The sequence below is a fragment of the Gallus gallus genome, chromosome 3 (assembly GCF_016699485.2).
Source record: "Gallus gallus isolate bGalGal1 chromosome 3, bGalGal1.mat.broiler.GRCg7b, whole genome shotgun sequence".
Lineage (NCBI taxonomy): Eukaryota > Metazoa > Chordata > Aves > Galliformes > Phasianidae > Gallus > Gallus gallus.
The window spans coordinates 9,511,452-9,526,896 of NC_052534.1; the positions used below are offsets into that span (position 1 = coordinate 9,511,452).

At 44.2% G+C, this 15,445-nt stretch overlaps 1 protein-coding gene across 16 annotated transcripts in view; it reads left to right on the plus strand.

Moving 5' to 3' along the window:
* EHBP1 (EH domain binding protein 1) overlaps window positions 1-15,445 on the plus strand; it is a 195,532-nt gene that overhangs the window by 148,096 nt on the left and 31,991 nt on the right. For 7 of the 16 annotated variants that reach the window (XM_015278098.4, XM_040698583.2, XM_015278099.4 and 4 more), the window contains 5 exons: window positions 1,749-1,896; window positions 9,201-9,317; window positions 12,061-12,188; window positions 14,702-14,843; window positions 14,994-15,100. In XM_015278098.4, coding sequence (XP_015133584.2) covers window positions 1,749-1,896; window positions 9,201-9,317; window positions 12,061-12,188; window positions 14,702-14,843; window positions 14,994-15,100 — 642 coding nt within the window. The remainder of the gene's footprint in view (window positions 1-1,748; window positions 1,897-9,200; window positions 9,318-12,060; window positions 12,189-14,701; window positions 14,844-14,993; window positions 15,101-15,445) is intronic. The other 9 variants (XM_046939158.1, XM_046939160.1, XM_046939161.1 and 6 more) reach the window with 6 other exon arrangements.

The following is a 15,445-nucleotide window of genomic DNA, read 5'->3' on the forward strand; positions in this document are numbered from 1 at the left end:
CACCCGGGAACCCACGGGTTCATTCATACCAGGAGTGGCACGTCGTAGACGACTGAGCAGTTTTATTCCACGTAAAATTAAAAGTAACTAATACTAGCGAATAGCACGGGTTGGACTCGGGGCGGGCGCTGTGTCAGGTGTCAGGCTGGCTGGAAACGGCATCAAATGGATCTGTTGGAGGCACGGGAGCAGGGGGAGCTTTCCGGCTGTGTCCCCTCCCGAACGAGTCGCTGGTGGGACTGTTGCTCTGCGCCTCGCGGGCTGGGAAAGCAAACAAAGCGGCGCGCATGGCGCTGCAGGGCCGCGCAGCAGTGTCTGCCGAGGGAAGGACACGGGCAGGAAAGTAAATGACGGCCATCTGATGGGGAATCGGAGTTCTGTCACTCAGGCGCGAGATACCGTGCTGTGTCCATACGCTTTGTTTACCGTAGGGTTTTATGAGTTGTAACCTGCCCATGCAAGCTGTTAATGAGGCTAAATCTTGCTGCTTGAGGATTGAATTACAGCACACCTCTGGGCTAATGGTTATAAACAGAAAGTCCCATTAGGGCTGCATTCTGATTCATTCATTTGCATTTCTTCTATTGTGCCGAGAACAATGATGAGTAAATAGCTACAAACAAACAATTTACATGGAAATGGATAAAATGTACCTAATTAGTATTTTGCGCTTGTTTTATTAACGATTGCCTCAACTAAATAGCACTTAGCAGAAGCCCTTAGCAGGTGTGGGATGCCGGTGGGCAGCCTGCCGGGCTGGCCATCCAAAATTGGCACTTAAGCCATCCCATTGAGCTGGCACTGCAAAACCTGTCCCCTCCTGCTGGCCACACACTTATGGGCACGTTGCACTGGGAGCCAAGGGCTGACCAAGGGAATGGGAATGGTCTTATTGGGCTTTTCCCAGCCAAACGTTGAAAAATGCATGTTTTAGATGGAGATAGGCTTACTTTTCTTAAGCACATCCTCCTGTTGCTATTTTTTCCAGTGGTGGATGAGTCTTTTCCAACGTAGTGTGCTTTCGAACTTGGCTCGTCTGTATAACTGAAATGTTGTAGTGCTTCCACAATAGCTCTGTGCTTCAGGAGAGCAGCACTACCTGGAAAGATTCCCATGGGATCTTTTCTTTATTACTGGCCAAAAGTCCCAGCGACGGTGTGCTTTGACATGAGGCAAAATGGTTTCCACTCTGGCATCTGTTGTTCTTTCGTTCATTTTCTTTCATTCATTTTCATTCGTTTGTTTTATTACAAGGATTTATCTGTTGAAGTCCAAGGGTCAGCTTCCTCTCCACACTGCAGATGTGGGAGGTGAGCTTGGTGGAGGGGCTAACCAAGAGCAACATCTGGCTTCTCCTGTCCACGCAATGAGAGAATGCTACTCAAGCAAGCAGTTCAGTTCAGTAAAGCCCTTTCTGTAGCCATGGCAAGACATCGCGTAGTCATAGCGTTGAGACAAAAGTTGCTGAGGATTTTTGTCAGTCTTTTTCTAGAGCTTAGTTTGTAAGTTCTTTAACGTGTCAATAATTAGGTTTCTATTGCAATAATAATTCGAGGAGCGCTTTAAAAAAATCTGATTCGTAGCAGTCTTTAAAAATTGTGGTGTGACACCCAACTGATACCGAGCATCCTATTTATAATGTGGGCCAAGCACCGTGCTGTAAACCAGTTACTATCGTGATGATCAGATTGAGAATGAAATTGCATTTCTGTCAATTACTGACTTGGCAACTGTTCAATATATCTTAGCAGCAAGATGAAGAGCGGCGTCGGCAGCTGAGGGAGCGAGCTCGTCAGCTAATAGCAGAAGCTCGATCTGGAGTGAAGATGTCAGAACTTCCTAGCTACACTGAAATGGCTGCAGAAAAGTTGAAAGAAAGGTCAAAGGCATCTGGAGGTGAGCTAAGGAACTTTGTATCTTATCCCCATGGCAACCTGGAAGCCAGAGAAGACCTTTTGGGGTGTCACTTTTATTCATGCTTTGAAACCTTGTGTAGGTACTTGTTGTTCATCAGGTGCACGTATCAATAGGGTGGCCGCAGATATGCGACCTGAGTCAGGGTTGTGTCGTTTAATTCCCAACAATTAAAAGAAAAGCAGGTATGTGAGTGGAAGAGAAAGTGTTCTAGCTCACATTGGCCCATTTAGACAGATGTGTCATTGCCTATGATTTTAGTAGCATTCCGTGATTATTGCTTAACGTCTCTTCAGTATGTATGTAGGAGAGTAGACATATTGTTTGGGGAAAACGGCATCAGAAGTATTTTAAGAGACTTTATTTTGTATCAAATGTGTTCAAAAGACGGTTTTGGAAGAACATTTTAAAGTCCGTGGGAGGTGGGGGCAACAACCTTTTGATTTTAAATGGCAGTCTTTTGACATACCACTTGCCTTTACAGGTTTTGAGTTGTAATATTGCTATAATGTTATTAAACTGACTTTGAAATGTCATTAAAATTCAGATACCTGCCAGTGCTACGAGCTGGAGTAATGTAGTGTCACTCAAACTCAAATGGGTACTGAACACACGTTTCGGTACAAGCTTCTTGTTCTTTCAGAGTTTCCTACATGTTCTAAGGGGAAATTGTGTTTCTCATGCTCACATGCAATTGTAAGCCAAGGTGTCAGGAAAATCTGGCTTTGCTTTTACAATACACGTAGGTTCAACAACAACAATTTTTCAAATGTTTTACATGCATATATATTTAAGTATATTCATATTGCACCCTAAACCCTTTGCTTCTGTTCCATTTAATACCAGAGAGAAGCAGTTGTGTTGTCTCTCTGTCTTCAGTCTTCTTCCTTTTGCCCCATAAATCAAGCTTGCCAACACAATTCCTTTTAGTGATAAGTAGGGAAATTAGTTTCCTGATGGGGACCAACAAAAATGCCTTCTCAGAGTTTGCTCACATCTGAAACAAACTGCAGCCTACTGAGAAGGAGAAGAAGAGAAGGGATATGAGTAGTTGTTTCCATTGCAGGATTTTTTCCAATTCCAACCAATTTATTGGGAAAACTCAGCCAAGTGGGCCAAACCCAGCAGTGATCAGCAACAGTGCAGAGTTGCCCAGTGAGCTGGACAGGCTGTGGGAGAGAGTAGGCACAGCACCTGGGTATTACACAGGCCATGATCTTCTTCATCTCTCTTCTCTATTTCTGACTTCCCATCATAGAATCGTAGAATGGCCTGTGTTGGAAGGGACCGCAAGGATCATTAAGTTCCAACCCCCCTGCCACAGGCAGGGCTACCAACCTCCATATCTAATACTAGACCAGGCTGCCCAGGGCCCCATCCAACCTGACCTTGAACACCTCCAGGGACGGAGCATGCACAGCCTCTCTCTTTCAGTTCCTCAGTCCTCTTTTATCATGCAGTTACCCATCTGCTCCTGCTGTCCTTCCCCTCCAGGTAAGGGACACTCTCTGCATACATTCCAAGTTCTCAGCTGGGCGGTAGTTACCCTGCTTTGTTGCAGTAGTGTTGCCAGGTAATATCCTGGTATGCATCTTTCTGGGAGGTAGCCTTCCCTGTTCATATTTTGCTCCAAATTTTTGCTCTCCTGAAGCTTTTGCTCTTCCTTTGTGAAAATGATAAATAGTGCCCTTAACCCTCATGCAAACGACCTGGAAGTGGTCATCTCCCATTCAAGCAAGGGCATTTTCTCTGTCTATGTTGGCTAGGGTTCAAGTTCTTTATCCAGGTTAACAAAAACCCTAAACAAACTTCTGACATCATTGGCTTCACAGGGTCTGGATCTCTGTTCTGGGTTTCTCTGATTTCCCTAATACCTGCACTGCAGTATTTCTTAAGTAGCCTTGCATTTTGTTATCAGGAGAACTTGGTGCAGCACTCAATCCTGAAGGATACCCTTTACCTCATCCCATTGTCCCAGAGCATACGTGTGACTTTGGAGCGAGGTTCCATTCCTCTGGGGTACATCTGTGCAGCTGCATGCAGGCAACCGCAAGCTCTGCTTCCCGCAGCGCCCAGCTACAGCTGCAAGGCATTTCCAGATGTTATGCAGACCTGTTTGGGCGGTGCGTTGCCCATCTTTACCAGACGATGCACAGTGCAGCAGGCTGTACAGCTGGTGCTGCTCTATGCTGACCAGAGTTTACGTACTCCCAGCCAGCTGCAGGAACGGGGCACAGATTTGGTATGTTTATATGTGGATTGCATAAGCACTTGGAGAGTTCCAGTGTTATTAAAGGAGGAGACAGTGCCTCTTCTGCATGCTTCTGCCACTCTGTTGGTAATTCCACGTGCCACACTACATCCATCATGCCAGAAATTAATTCTTCTGAAATTGAGCAGTTCTGGGGAACGGCATCAACACTTCATAAACCAGATAAATTACAATTGCTTCTGGTTTTAGGCTTTTTCGTTATTTGATTTCCAGCAAAAATAAGGATTTAATAGACAAAGTCTCCTTTCTGTGACTGGATTCTGAATACGACTCCTAATTGCATCCACACGTAGCAGTTCTTTTTCTCTGTGGTCCTGTATTCCCTGTACAGTACCCACGACAAGCTTATAGTAATATGTCTTCCAAGCTCTCTTGTCCATTATATTTCATTAATCTCTTCTTTTGCATTGATTGCTACATTTAATTTACAGGAAGGGAATGTAGCGCATCATTTTCCTCTCTCTTAATTCAGTTCTTCCAGAAAAAAAAAAAAGAGAGAAAAAAAAAAGTATTTCAGCTTTGGGATTTTGGAGGTTTTAAAGACTTAACTTCTTGCTGGCTGCTGGTGGTGAAAATCTGAACACTGTTTCTGTGTACTTATTGAGAGTTTTTTGTTTTGGGACTGGTACTGCGTTCTCAGCTAAAAGGCTTTTTTTAATTGTGGCCTACGAAAATGAGGTGCCCATGGCAAGCACAAACTTTCCTGGATAAGCAGCATCCTTTGCTGTGAAATCCAGTCGTTTTCAGTAGGTTATTTGGCACGTGAGACAAAATACTTCTTTCTGCCAACTGCCGGAGGGCGTGGGGTGGCACCTTCAGATTTATTACATGTCCTGCTAGCTTCTGGCTGATAAGCAGATGCCTGGAGATGGGGCCAGGGACAATGCCGAGATAGGGATCCAAATATCCTCCCTCCTCCCAGCAGCAGTGGGGCAAAGGAATTGCCATCTTATCTCGGTACTGTCTGTGCGCAGCGGGATGCCCATCTCCCCTTTGGGACTGGGGCGGTGTTTTCTTTCCTCACAGCGTGTCCCCAGCCTCCCTTTGCAATGGCGTATGGGTGAGGAAGGGCTGGTGGGCAGGGAGGGAGAGGCAGCAGGAGGGCTGCCCAAAATAGCACCCAAAATAGGCAAAGTGGGAGGGGAGAAGAAGGTGGACAGAAGAATGGAAAGGGAGAGAGACAATAGAAGGGCAGAAACAGAAGAGAGAAAAAGAAGCATCCAAGTGTGCAGTGAGACCAAAAAAAAAAAAAAAAAGTTTTTTAAAAAAGTAGAATTAAGAGCTGGAAGAGTGGACTGCAGTTCCAAAGCTCACCACGTGAGCCAGCTGGTGTTGCGTTGCACTTTCATACTGAAAGTTTTCAAGGTGCATCAGAGATGCTATTTCTGAGGCAGTGATTTGAAGGGAGTGTACGTGGCAGCTCAGTCTTGCACCATAGTTGGTCTCCAACTTGTAAACCAGAGTTAATTCCTCAGTTTAATATTTGTAACAGACAGCATTTCTATCTGTTGGCAGTTCCTGCTGTTGTTTCTCGTTCCAGCATCTGATTTCTTGTACACTTGAAGCAGTATTTCAACTCTACCTTTCTTCCATTCCCCACCTTTCTTCCTTCGTTACTGTCCAGATGCTCCTGTCACATCCCATAGCCTTAAGTGAACTTCGCACTTGAAAGTAAAGAAATTAAATATCTGACTCCTACAAGCTTGAAACGTTTCCCACAGGCAGTGCTGGAGGCTGGAGGTATCTTCTTCCCTAACAGCAACTACTGCTCTTGCAGCAGCAGAGGAAACTTACAGGTACTTTTCCCACAGATGCAGTCCAACTCCCAGCAACGCTTCTGTCTCACAAAGGAAATTTGTTCCTTCTTCATTTTGTCTGTTGTAATTCCTTCACACGCTGACGGTTTTTCCTCCACTATTCTGGCTTTTCCGTATGCTTCCAAAATATTCTTATTTTACTCTCAGTCATTGCAGTCCACGCTCTGTAGATAATGGTCAGTGCTGTTTAGTTGTTGACTTAATTGCTTATCTTTAATTCTTATTTTCTGTTTAATTTCTTCTCAACTTGGTAGAGGTTTGTTGTCTTTCTAGGATCTCTATGGACTTATTTTTCAAGGAAGCAATTCTTGCACAGTCTTCTAATTCTGTGCCCTGCTTCTAGACCAAGCACTTTAAGTTTTTCATGCTAGTAATTTGCTCTTTCCTTAGAAGGTGTCTGTTATCTCTTTGTTGTGTTGTTTCTTTTAACATCTATAATTGCAAAATCTTGTTGTAACACGCTTCCCAAACACATTTACTTCTTTAATACACTTGAAGAACATGGGACTTGGAAGGGGGGTGGGTTGAAGGAGTAGTTTAAAACAAAGAAACATTGTCAGTTTTGAAAGGTATTTGAAAACTTCTGAAATTCCTTGAAAAGAATGTTTTTAATTGGCAGTTCCTTATACAGTGTCAGTGTTCTGTCAATGATACTCAGTCAACCTGCCAACCTTAAATTAAATACTAGGTCAGGTCATTATCTGCCACTAGGAACTGGCGTCCTCGACGTTCCCTTCTCTTTTGTTACCTAAAATTGTGCTGCCAAAGGCAGTGCCTCTGATTTCACCTTGCTGTATTAAATTAAAAAAAAAAAAAAAAAAGTTATATAATCTAAGATAGGCATTCAGTAACCAGCAGTCGTCAGCTGAGGCTGTTCTGACACATCCAGCACCCTGTTGGGTTGCCTACTCGTTGTGAGCTGACCTTGCTCGCTGGCCCCCTGGGGTGCTTTGGAAGGCATCCAGGCTTGAGGTGCCACTGCAATGTCCCTTTCCCTTTCTCTACCACCTCTTCCAAAGTTCTGTGCCCTTTGGCTGCTCTTAGCCTGGCGAAGAGAACCTTGGCCAGAGCATTATTGGATTTTCCAGCACCATCACAAGGGACTTCAGATTGTGTTTCCTGATGAGAAAAAGATGCTGATGCACTTTGAGGCAGTGTTACTTTAGAACCACTGCTGTCCCTGCGTTACTGTTCTTCCCTTTATCTTCCATTTGCTCTCTACCCCATCCCTCTGTCAGTGTGATGATGGATCCACTGTGCCCCTCTGCTTCATACAGCTGCCTCCCTCACATCACAGAGCCTACTGTGTAAATGGCAGCAGGAGAAATACTGCAGAGAGTCCTGAGTGTTTTTGTCCCCCTGAAGAACTACCTGGTCCCGGGTACTGGTTTGGCTGAGGAGAGCAGGTTGCCATCCATCTGGCTCAAGCTGAGCCACGTGGGAAGAGATCTGACATTCCAGAGACCAGCAAGAGTTAGTGGAGAGGAGCCCGGGGAAGTCGTGGTAGTGAACTGAAATGGAGGAGTCCTGCAGCATCCTACTGATGTCCTACTGACACAGGCTGCTTCTGCAGCAAGCGAGCAGCCTGTACTGAAATAGAAACTTCTTTGTGCCTTTGTCACAGGAGGTCTCTCTGAATCGGCAAAGCTGCATGGAAGTCTGATAATTACAGAAGAACTGAAGGTTAGAAAAGAGTAGCAGGCGCACACACAAAAAAGCCAAAAAGCTCCTACAGTGGGAATTGTAGGGATGGTCGAGATATAGAGGCGAAGAAAAGAAACAGCCATATGGCCTGAGTGGTAGCAGCGTGGGTCTGGAGTGCAGTCTGCAGGTCTGAGGATGAGTTTGGTGTACTTCAGAGACAGGCAACGAGCCGTCAGCACCAACCCCAAGCCTCTGTTATTCAGGATTATGGCACCTTGGTACAACGTTTGGGATCCTTTTTGTTTAGATGATGTCAGAATGTATCAGCGGTCTGTAATTACAATCAGCGCTTTTCCCTGTTGTGCAATGTTTCAAAGCTCCTGCAGTTGCTCTATACGTATTCTTTCTCCTGGCATGTTTCAGCCTTCTCCTTTTCATCACTTTTATATGCGTGCATACATACATAGGAAAAAAATGTTCATATAAGTCTGAACAAGTGTAGATAGCACACGATATGGGACTTAAAAGTGAGTAAATACAATGCAGCTATGTGCTTTGAAAATACTATTCTAGCTTTTATGGCCCTTGTTTAATTTCATTGTACATTTGTATTGAACGTGTGAGTCAGGATTATTCCTGGGATCTGCTTCACAACTCGACACTTGCTATTTGATCTTCCTCGGGTTACTTACTCTTTCTGCACCATAATTTACCTACATCATCATCATAATTGTAATTATAATAATTAGTTACTTCATAAAACATTATGGGGCTAATTTACAAGTAATATTCATGAGCCGCTCTGAGAAACCCAGCGGAGGGATGCCATAAAAATATCAAGTGTAATTATTATTATTATTTTATTTAAAGTGTACATCGCTCACAAACACTCCTGATTCAGAGCGCCGCAGCAAGGCAGCAGTGTGGGAGGGTGCTCCTGCTGCACCCCTGCTCGCTAAGCATCACGTCTCAGGGGGAGATGCTCCTACTCCCATCAGAGGTGGTGGCAGACCCAAAGACGTAAGCACGGTGCAGGGGTCACCTCTCTGTGCTGTGTGGTGCCAGACAAGGAGCTGCAAGGTTCTCTGAGCTGGGAGCCCAGCGCTGGTAGCTGCTGCCTTTCTGGAGAGACTGGAGCTCCCAGTTCCTACTGCTGGCCAGACCCGTTCAAAGGTGCCGTACGCCGGCATCAGCACCTATATCCCACTTTGTGTTGCAGAGAGCTGGGAGCCTGGGAAAATCATTATGATTCAAGTTATAAGGAAGAGCACATGTGCTTTTTAGAGTTAGGCTGACACTCAGCGCAGTGAGCATCCACTGCTGAGGCCAGGCTCTGCCTTTATTGTGACGCAGAGCTCCCTGTGTGTATATCGGATTGCATCGGTGTAAAGATAAACCCATGAGTGGACTGGGTGAGATCTTCTTCCTCACTTACTCAATGATGTGCATTTTTATCATAACTCAGCTTGTTCTCTAACGTGTTCATTTTTATTTTAGCGTTGTGGCGCATGAACGTAAGACAGTACTAACCTTGATGCTGTGTGTTCCTACAGATGAGGATGAGGATGATGATAATATTGAGATAGATACTAACGAGGAGGTTCCTGAATGCTCTGTTACTGGAGGTGGAGATGAGCTTACTAACCTAGAAAATGACCTTGATTCAACGGGTAATTTAAATAATGGCTATTTTGTGTATTTTGCATGACTAACACTCCGTCATCATAAGTAGTGATGTGCTGCTTCTCTCTGTCATAACTTTATTCCTTTGTGCCTTTTCATGCCTTTCAAACCCTAATGTTTGTTTTCCTTGGATATTCTGTATTCACGTTTGGTTGGAATTCAAAATCAGCAACAAAATTATTGTTTCCAATAGTGGCAAATTTAAACATATCCTCCTGTTTGATGGGGAAAGGGCTTCAGGCTAGATCTGTTAAGTGGGAGCAAATGTGTCTCTGTGTAGACATGATATCCTTCCAGCTGCTTCCAGAAGACCAGCTCTTGGGGACACCTACAGATTGGAATTGAATTACTCCTATTTAATTTTTAAGCAAAAGCAATACTGTTTTTAATAACACATTTTGAAATCATTCATACGCTAGTAGAGGTGCTTATTCATCATATTGTGTGCTGGTCCAATAAGAGTAAATCACTGTAGTGGTATTTCCACCTTCTAAACTTGTAAACCAGCAAAAATGGAGCTGAGGTTCCTCCTCCACAGATGATAAATGTGTCAGAGTTGTACAAGGAGGGGATTTTGTGCTCTGCACATCTGTTGGCTACCAGCGGCCCTGGGGAATGCTGAGGGCCTCTTCGCAGTGTGCTCTGACTCTCAGCCTACCACCAGCTCCTTTGAGCTTCGGCAGCCCAGAGGAGTGTGGCAAGCACTGGGCAACGTCAGGAACCAGGGAGTGGAAGGATGAGCTTCTTCCAGCAGCCGCTGACTTGGTTCAGCCCACACAAGCTGGACCCAAGTGTGTAACCCATGGGATATTCAATGAAAGCACTTCATTTAGTGTTTGCTCTTTGTAAGTTACGTCGGCAATGATGTGTATACATCATAGTCGTTCGCTTCCGTTGTATTAGCAAGCTTGTCTTCTCTTCAGTGCAGAAGGTATAAGTCCTGTCTTCTATTTTTTTATTTGTGGATATCCTAAGACATAAGAGAATATATTTAGTTCTCCAACATTTGGCTTCAGCTGATTTAGAGTCGCATCCTATCAAATAATTTCTCAATAAATTCTGGTTCATTTTAGGAGAGATAGAAAATCGGTGAATGAATGTTCCTGTCACATAGCCCCGGGGCCTTGCCCACACTTATTTCAGTGGGCCTTTATTTCCCTGGAGATACCTTCTCAGGAATACAAAATGCTACAGAAACTTTCATTTCCACCGTGGGAAGACATTATGGAGAAAAAGCTGAGGCATGGCTTTGCAGGTCAAGTCTGCACATTAGCCAGATGGACAAGCAGCGTTGTTCAAATGAGTAAGGAAAAAGGTGATCAGCAATACAAAAAGCAGCCTGGTGCTGTGATAGGAATCAGTGCACACAGATTTTGGTGGAATTCTGCCAATTCATACCAAGTTCTAACGAAGGCCGAATCCCCTGGGAGCAGCTAGAGGCAGAACTGTAAGGGACATTTCACATTTGGGGTCATTGTTGACTGTGTTAATTAATTTGTCCCCTGCTGGATCTTAGTCCCTCCTGTCTATCTCAAGAAAAGTTTGTGCGTGCGTGTGTGTGTTGTTGTTTTTTTTTACTGCAGGTTGTTGGCTTTAAATACTGCATCTGTCTGTGTTTGTCAGCGCTGCTACCATACGCCGCTCTGAATGTATCTGATAAAATGTGAACCTCTTCTATCATAGTTATTACATGATGTTTATGTATAAACCCATGAGAATGTGCGTGTACTTACATGTGAGCCTCAATTAAGGGCACCCTGGCTGGGTGTGCCAGAGGAAAGGGAAACTATCCTTCGTCATCACCCAGCCCAGCCCGCTGCTGCTGCAGGCAGGCATCACTTGGGTTCTAGCATGCCAAAAATACTTGGGCTGACATGAATCAAACCTTGGAAGGCAAAACACTTATGGCCGCACTTCCCTCACCAGCAAGCAGGGAAAGCTCTATAGGAAAGCACTGTGTGTGTAAGTGTGCTGCACGTTTGCACAGTCAACCTGCATATACAGACTGAACGTTATTGGGAAGTAAAATTCTCAGCTGTCACTTATCTGGGCTCTGATTTGAGTTCCTAAAACCGATGGGAAAGTTCTGTGGGGTCCAGCAGGTTTTGAAGCTGTCCCTGCACTGCAGTTCTGACGTGTCTTACGGCATTCCTGGCTTCGATGTGTTCTATAAATCACTGTAAAATGTTACTAGAAAGCTGGCTCTTTTGATACTGCAGTTGTAACGTTTAGAAGCTGTGCCAAGGAGCCTTAGGATGAATGAGTAGTTCATAAACTTGAGGGGTTATCAGTACTTATGGTGTGTGATAAATTGTTATATGTCATCTGAAAATAAATGGCTCTTTAAGTGTGTTTTAATACCAAATCGTAAGTAGGAGTGGGTTGGGAGTAGCTGGGCCTAAACACTGTCTGGTTTCTGTGTTTCTCAACTGCTCTCTCCAGGCTGTGTGTATTTGCCTAGATGAGTGCTGTAATTTTTATGTATGTTCTTTGAAAAAAAATCCAAACAAACAAACAAAAAAGGAAATATCTGAATGTAATTATGCATTACACAAATCTACACCATCTGAATTGCAATAGTAATAATAATAATAATCCTTCTAGTTTCTACTATTTAGTTGGAAATTGTAGTTAAGTGAATGAAATCTACCTTTTAAATTGGTACATTGTTGTGCCGGCTCTGCATTTAAATGCTTCTCACTCTGTTGTATGTGGTATTTGCATATTTAGCAGAACAAAACAGTAAGTTGGTGGATTTGAAGCTGAAGAAGACCCTAGAAACTCAGCCACAGGTGGCAAATTCACTCTCCAGCACTGCTCAGAAAGCTGTAACTGATAGCTCAGAGCAAGACGTTAAGGTAAGTTTTGATTCACGCTTTTGTCTCAGTACCTGTGTGTTTTGGTCTCTGTTTGTACCTTGTGATGGGGAAAATGATTTCTTACCAAATCCTTCATGGCAGGAAATGCAGGGGATCTTTGTGGCATGGCACTTGCGTAGGTTGCAGTGCGCCGGGGCGCTTTTTTCTGTTGGTTAAGCAACCCATTTTGTTGGCTTGGGTTAATGGGTGTTCGACCTTTCCATCTCTTTTTGCATCTCGATGCTTGTAATCGGCATAACAGCAGCAGACAGAAGCATCACCTCCAGGCTGGCAGTGCTGGGGCTGCCACTTGGATAAGGAGCGCAGCGCGGGCTGCACCCTGCGTGCAGTGCTCAGCAGCTGGGCTCCGGGAGCAGCCCTGGGCACAACGCTTTGCTTCCCTTCACAGCCAGGCCCTCTCTTTTCCGCTGCACTAAAACTAAGCCGCGTTCCATTTTCAAGCCATACATGTTTGGGTACTTGACAACGAGCGCTCCTGAGAAAAAAAGAACCCAGTATGTGGTGCGTGCGGTTGTTTTGCCCATTCTAAACGTTCACCCCTTCAGCAAAAAGCACGCAGCACTCAATTTTCCGTTTCATTTTCTTAATTATCCCCCTTGTGTTCTTACTATTATTTTTTGTTTTAAAAAAGCAGTCCCTGTATGTCATGAATATCCCTATGGCTCTGGGGCACTTCCAGTTGGGTATAACTTTTCACCCACCTGCAGTCTGTGGGGAAAGCGCTGCTGACTGAAAGGATTTCCTTCCCCAGATACAGAGATGCTTTGAAGTCCCAAAACAATGACTTTCATTGCTTTTCCCTTACACTGTCGGTTCCTATAAATTGGTGATGAAAGTGTGTGGCAGCAGCAGAGGACTTTCGGTCTCTATCTTTGAACAAAAGGAAGCCTGGATCAAGTCTGATTTTTGCGTTCAATTTAGCTTTCTGCAGTGGATTTAATGCAAAATGAAGCTGGCCCAAGAATAATACAATGGATTGAAAAGGCTAACTGAATTAGTGGGCTTAGAGGAATACATTTGTAAAGTGGCAGAAGTCCCTAGTCATAAAAAGGTTTCTTAAAATGGGATTTACTGGCTAATCACACCGATATTTTAGCATGTTGCCAGGCCTAAAAAATTAGTCGTGTTTGTTTATTTTGGTAAAGCCCCGAGTTGAGGCTGTCGGCTTGTTATTGTCCTGCTAACAGGAAACCACATTCTGTTTACCCAGCATCATAACCGCCCGCCTGGTGCAGCTGACGAGCCCTCCGTCCAGTAGGAGCAATACTTTTCAGCTTAATTCCGCAAATGAGGCCGGGGCCGCCTCCATTAGGGGGATGCAGCACCACCTCGTTGATGAAAAAGGGGTTTCTCTTTTCTCAACAGCTCCTGCCGCCGAGCCGGGTTTGTAAGGTGCTCCCACAAAAGGTGCAACTTAGCAGTTTATCTTGAAGGAAGAGTTTGAGAGCGGCTTTCTAAGGAATATATGGTGCCCATCTGTTCTCGGGGAGCTCTCGGCATTGAGTCGGATTTGTTTTTTAATAAAATGCAGTTTACACGTTTATAAATGAGGCATTCTGTGTTTGTGGAAAAGGATAAACTGTTACCTTCCCTGGAGGATTGTGTATCCCCGGCCTCCTTGAGGCTAGAGAATAGGCCATTGGAGAACTCCCTCATTACCGATTGTCTCAATGCAGAGGAAGGGCAAAGTCTTGGTAGCTTTTGATAACCAGTTTCAGCATTCAGCAGGCTTAGCTATTAGTCATGCATCTTAGCCTTTCCCTATTTACTTTCAAAACACTTAATAAAAATAATAAAAGATTAGGTATAAAATGAAATATTTGTTTGGTACACAGCACCTCGGTATCTGCAGCTTCCACACACCGCGGTGGTTCAGTCTTCTGGGATATTTCACGTCGACAGAACCATTTGAATTTGTTACCAGTATTAACATAGGAAGCCCTGGAAAAAGATAATTGTAGTTTCCTTAGCTGTAAAGGGCTTACTTACAAATCTGGCTTTGGAAAGTTATAGCTGATGAAATGCAGTTCAGTGGGGTAGTATTATAATCCTACCTTTTAGCCTTCATCCAGCATTAGTGGTTTATCTCAATGGGCATAAAATTAGAAACTAGTTCTTCTTGTCGTACAAGGCTGGGGGACTGTAGGAAGCAGACAATTCCTTCCCGGCTGGCGGCATGGCACGGCACGGCTCCGGGCTGCCGCACGGCACCGCCAGTGCTGGAGGAGGGGGCCCAAAGAGCCAAACCCAACCGCTGCCACCGCACGCTCCGCAAAAAGATGGGAAGTTAGTCACTCCTCTCCTGCTTTCTTTCTTTCTTTCCTTCTTTCTTTCTTTTCGTTCTCCCTGCAGCTGATACTTTCGTCCTGTACAAACTGTGGTCTGAGTTGGGAAATGCTCTCTGCACAACCTGCGTTGTGTTCCCGTACCTTTCGAGTTAGTGCCTCCGCGTTTGTAAACAAAAGAAACTGTTGTGTGCCTTGTTTTCCTAGCAGAATGGAACAGAGGAGCATCGTGCTGAGCGATTACAAAAAGCAGCAGAACGTTTTAGAAATCCTGTTGTGTTCAGCAAGGACTCCACCGTCAGAAAAACTCAGCTCCAGTCTTTCAGTCAGTATGTGGAGAGCAGACCAGGTAGGAGAAAATATAAAGCGTGTTTTCCCATCTTATGATTTAATAATATTTAACAATAAATATATTAAAACCCGATAATGTAAGTCCCCGTTTCAATACATAAATATCAAGCTTTATAATAATTTTACATGTCTTTCCCCTTTTTTCAAGAGATGAAAAGGCAGAGATCAATACAGGAAGATACAAAGAGAGGAAATGAGGAGAAGGCTGCGATAACTGAGACTCAGAGGAAGCCATCAGAAGATGAAGTGCTTAATGTATATTAATTTTTTGTCTGGTTTCATGATTGCTGATAATTCTAAACTGTATGTGGAAATAGTGCCTTTATTTGTTAAAATGAGATGTTAGGTTTTTTTAGATGTCAATCTCCAGTGCATTCAAAGCAGAGTGAGAGGGGTGCACTGTTGAATTAGTCTGCAGTGTGGTGATAATTGTCAGATAAAAAAAATGAATTTTTCAGAGTTCCACAGCCCCAGCTTCCTTGAGACATTTCCATCAGGGCACTTCCCATAAAGAGATTCCAGTATTGATCTACCGGGAGGATTTTAATTATTACAATAGCAGATACCGCAGAGCTGCAGTTAGAGGGAAGAGTCACATGA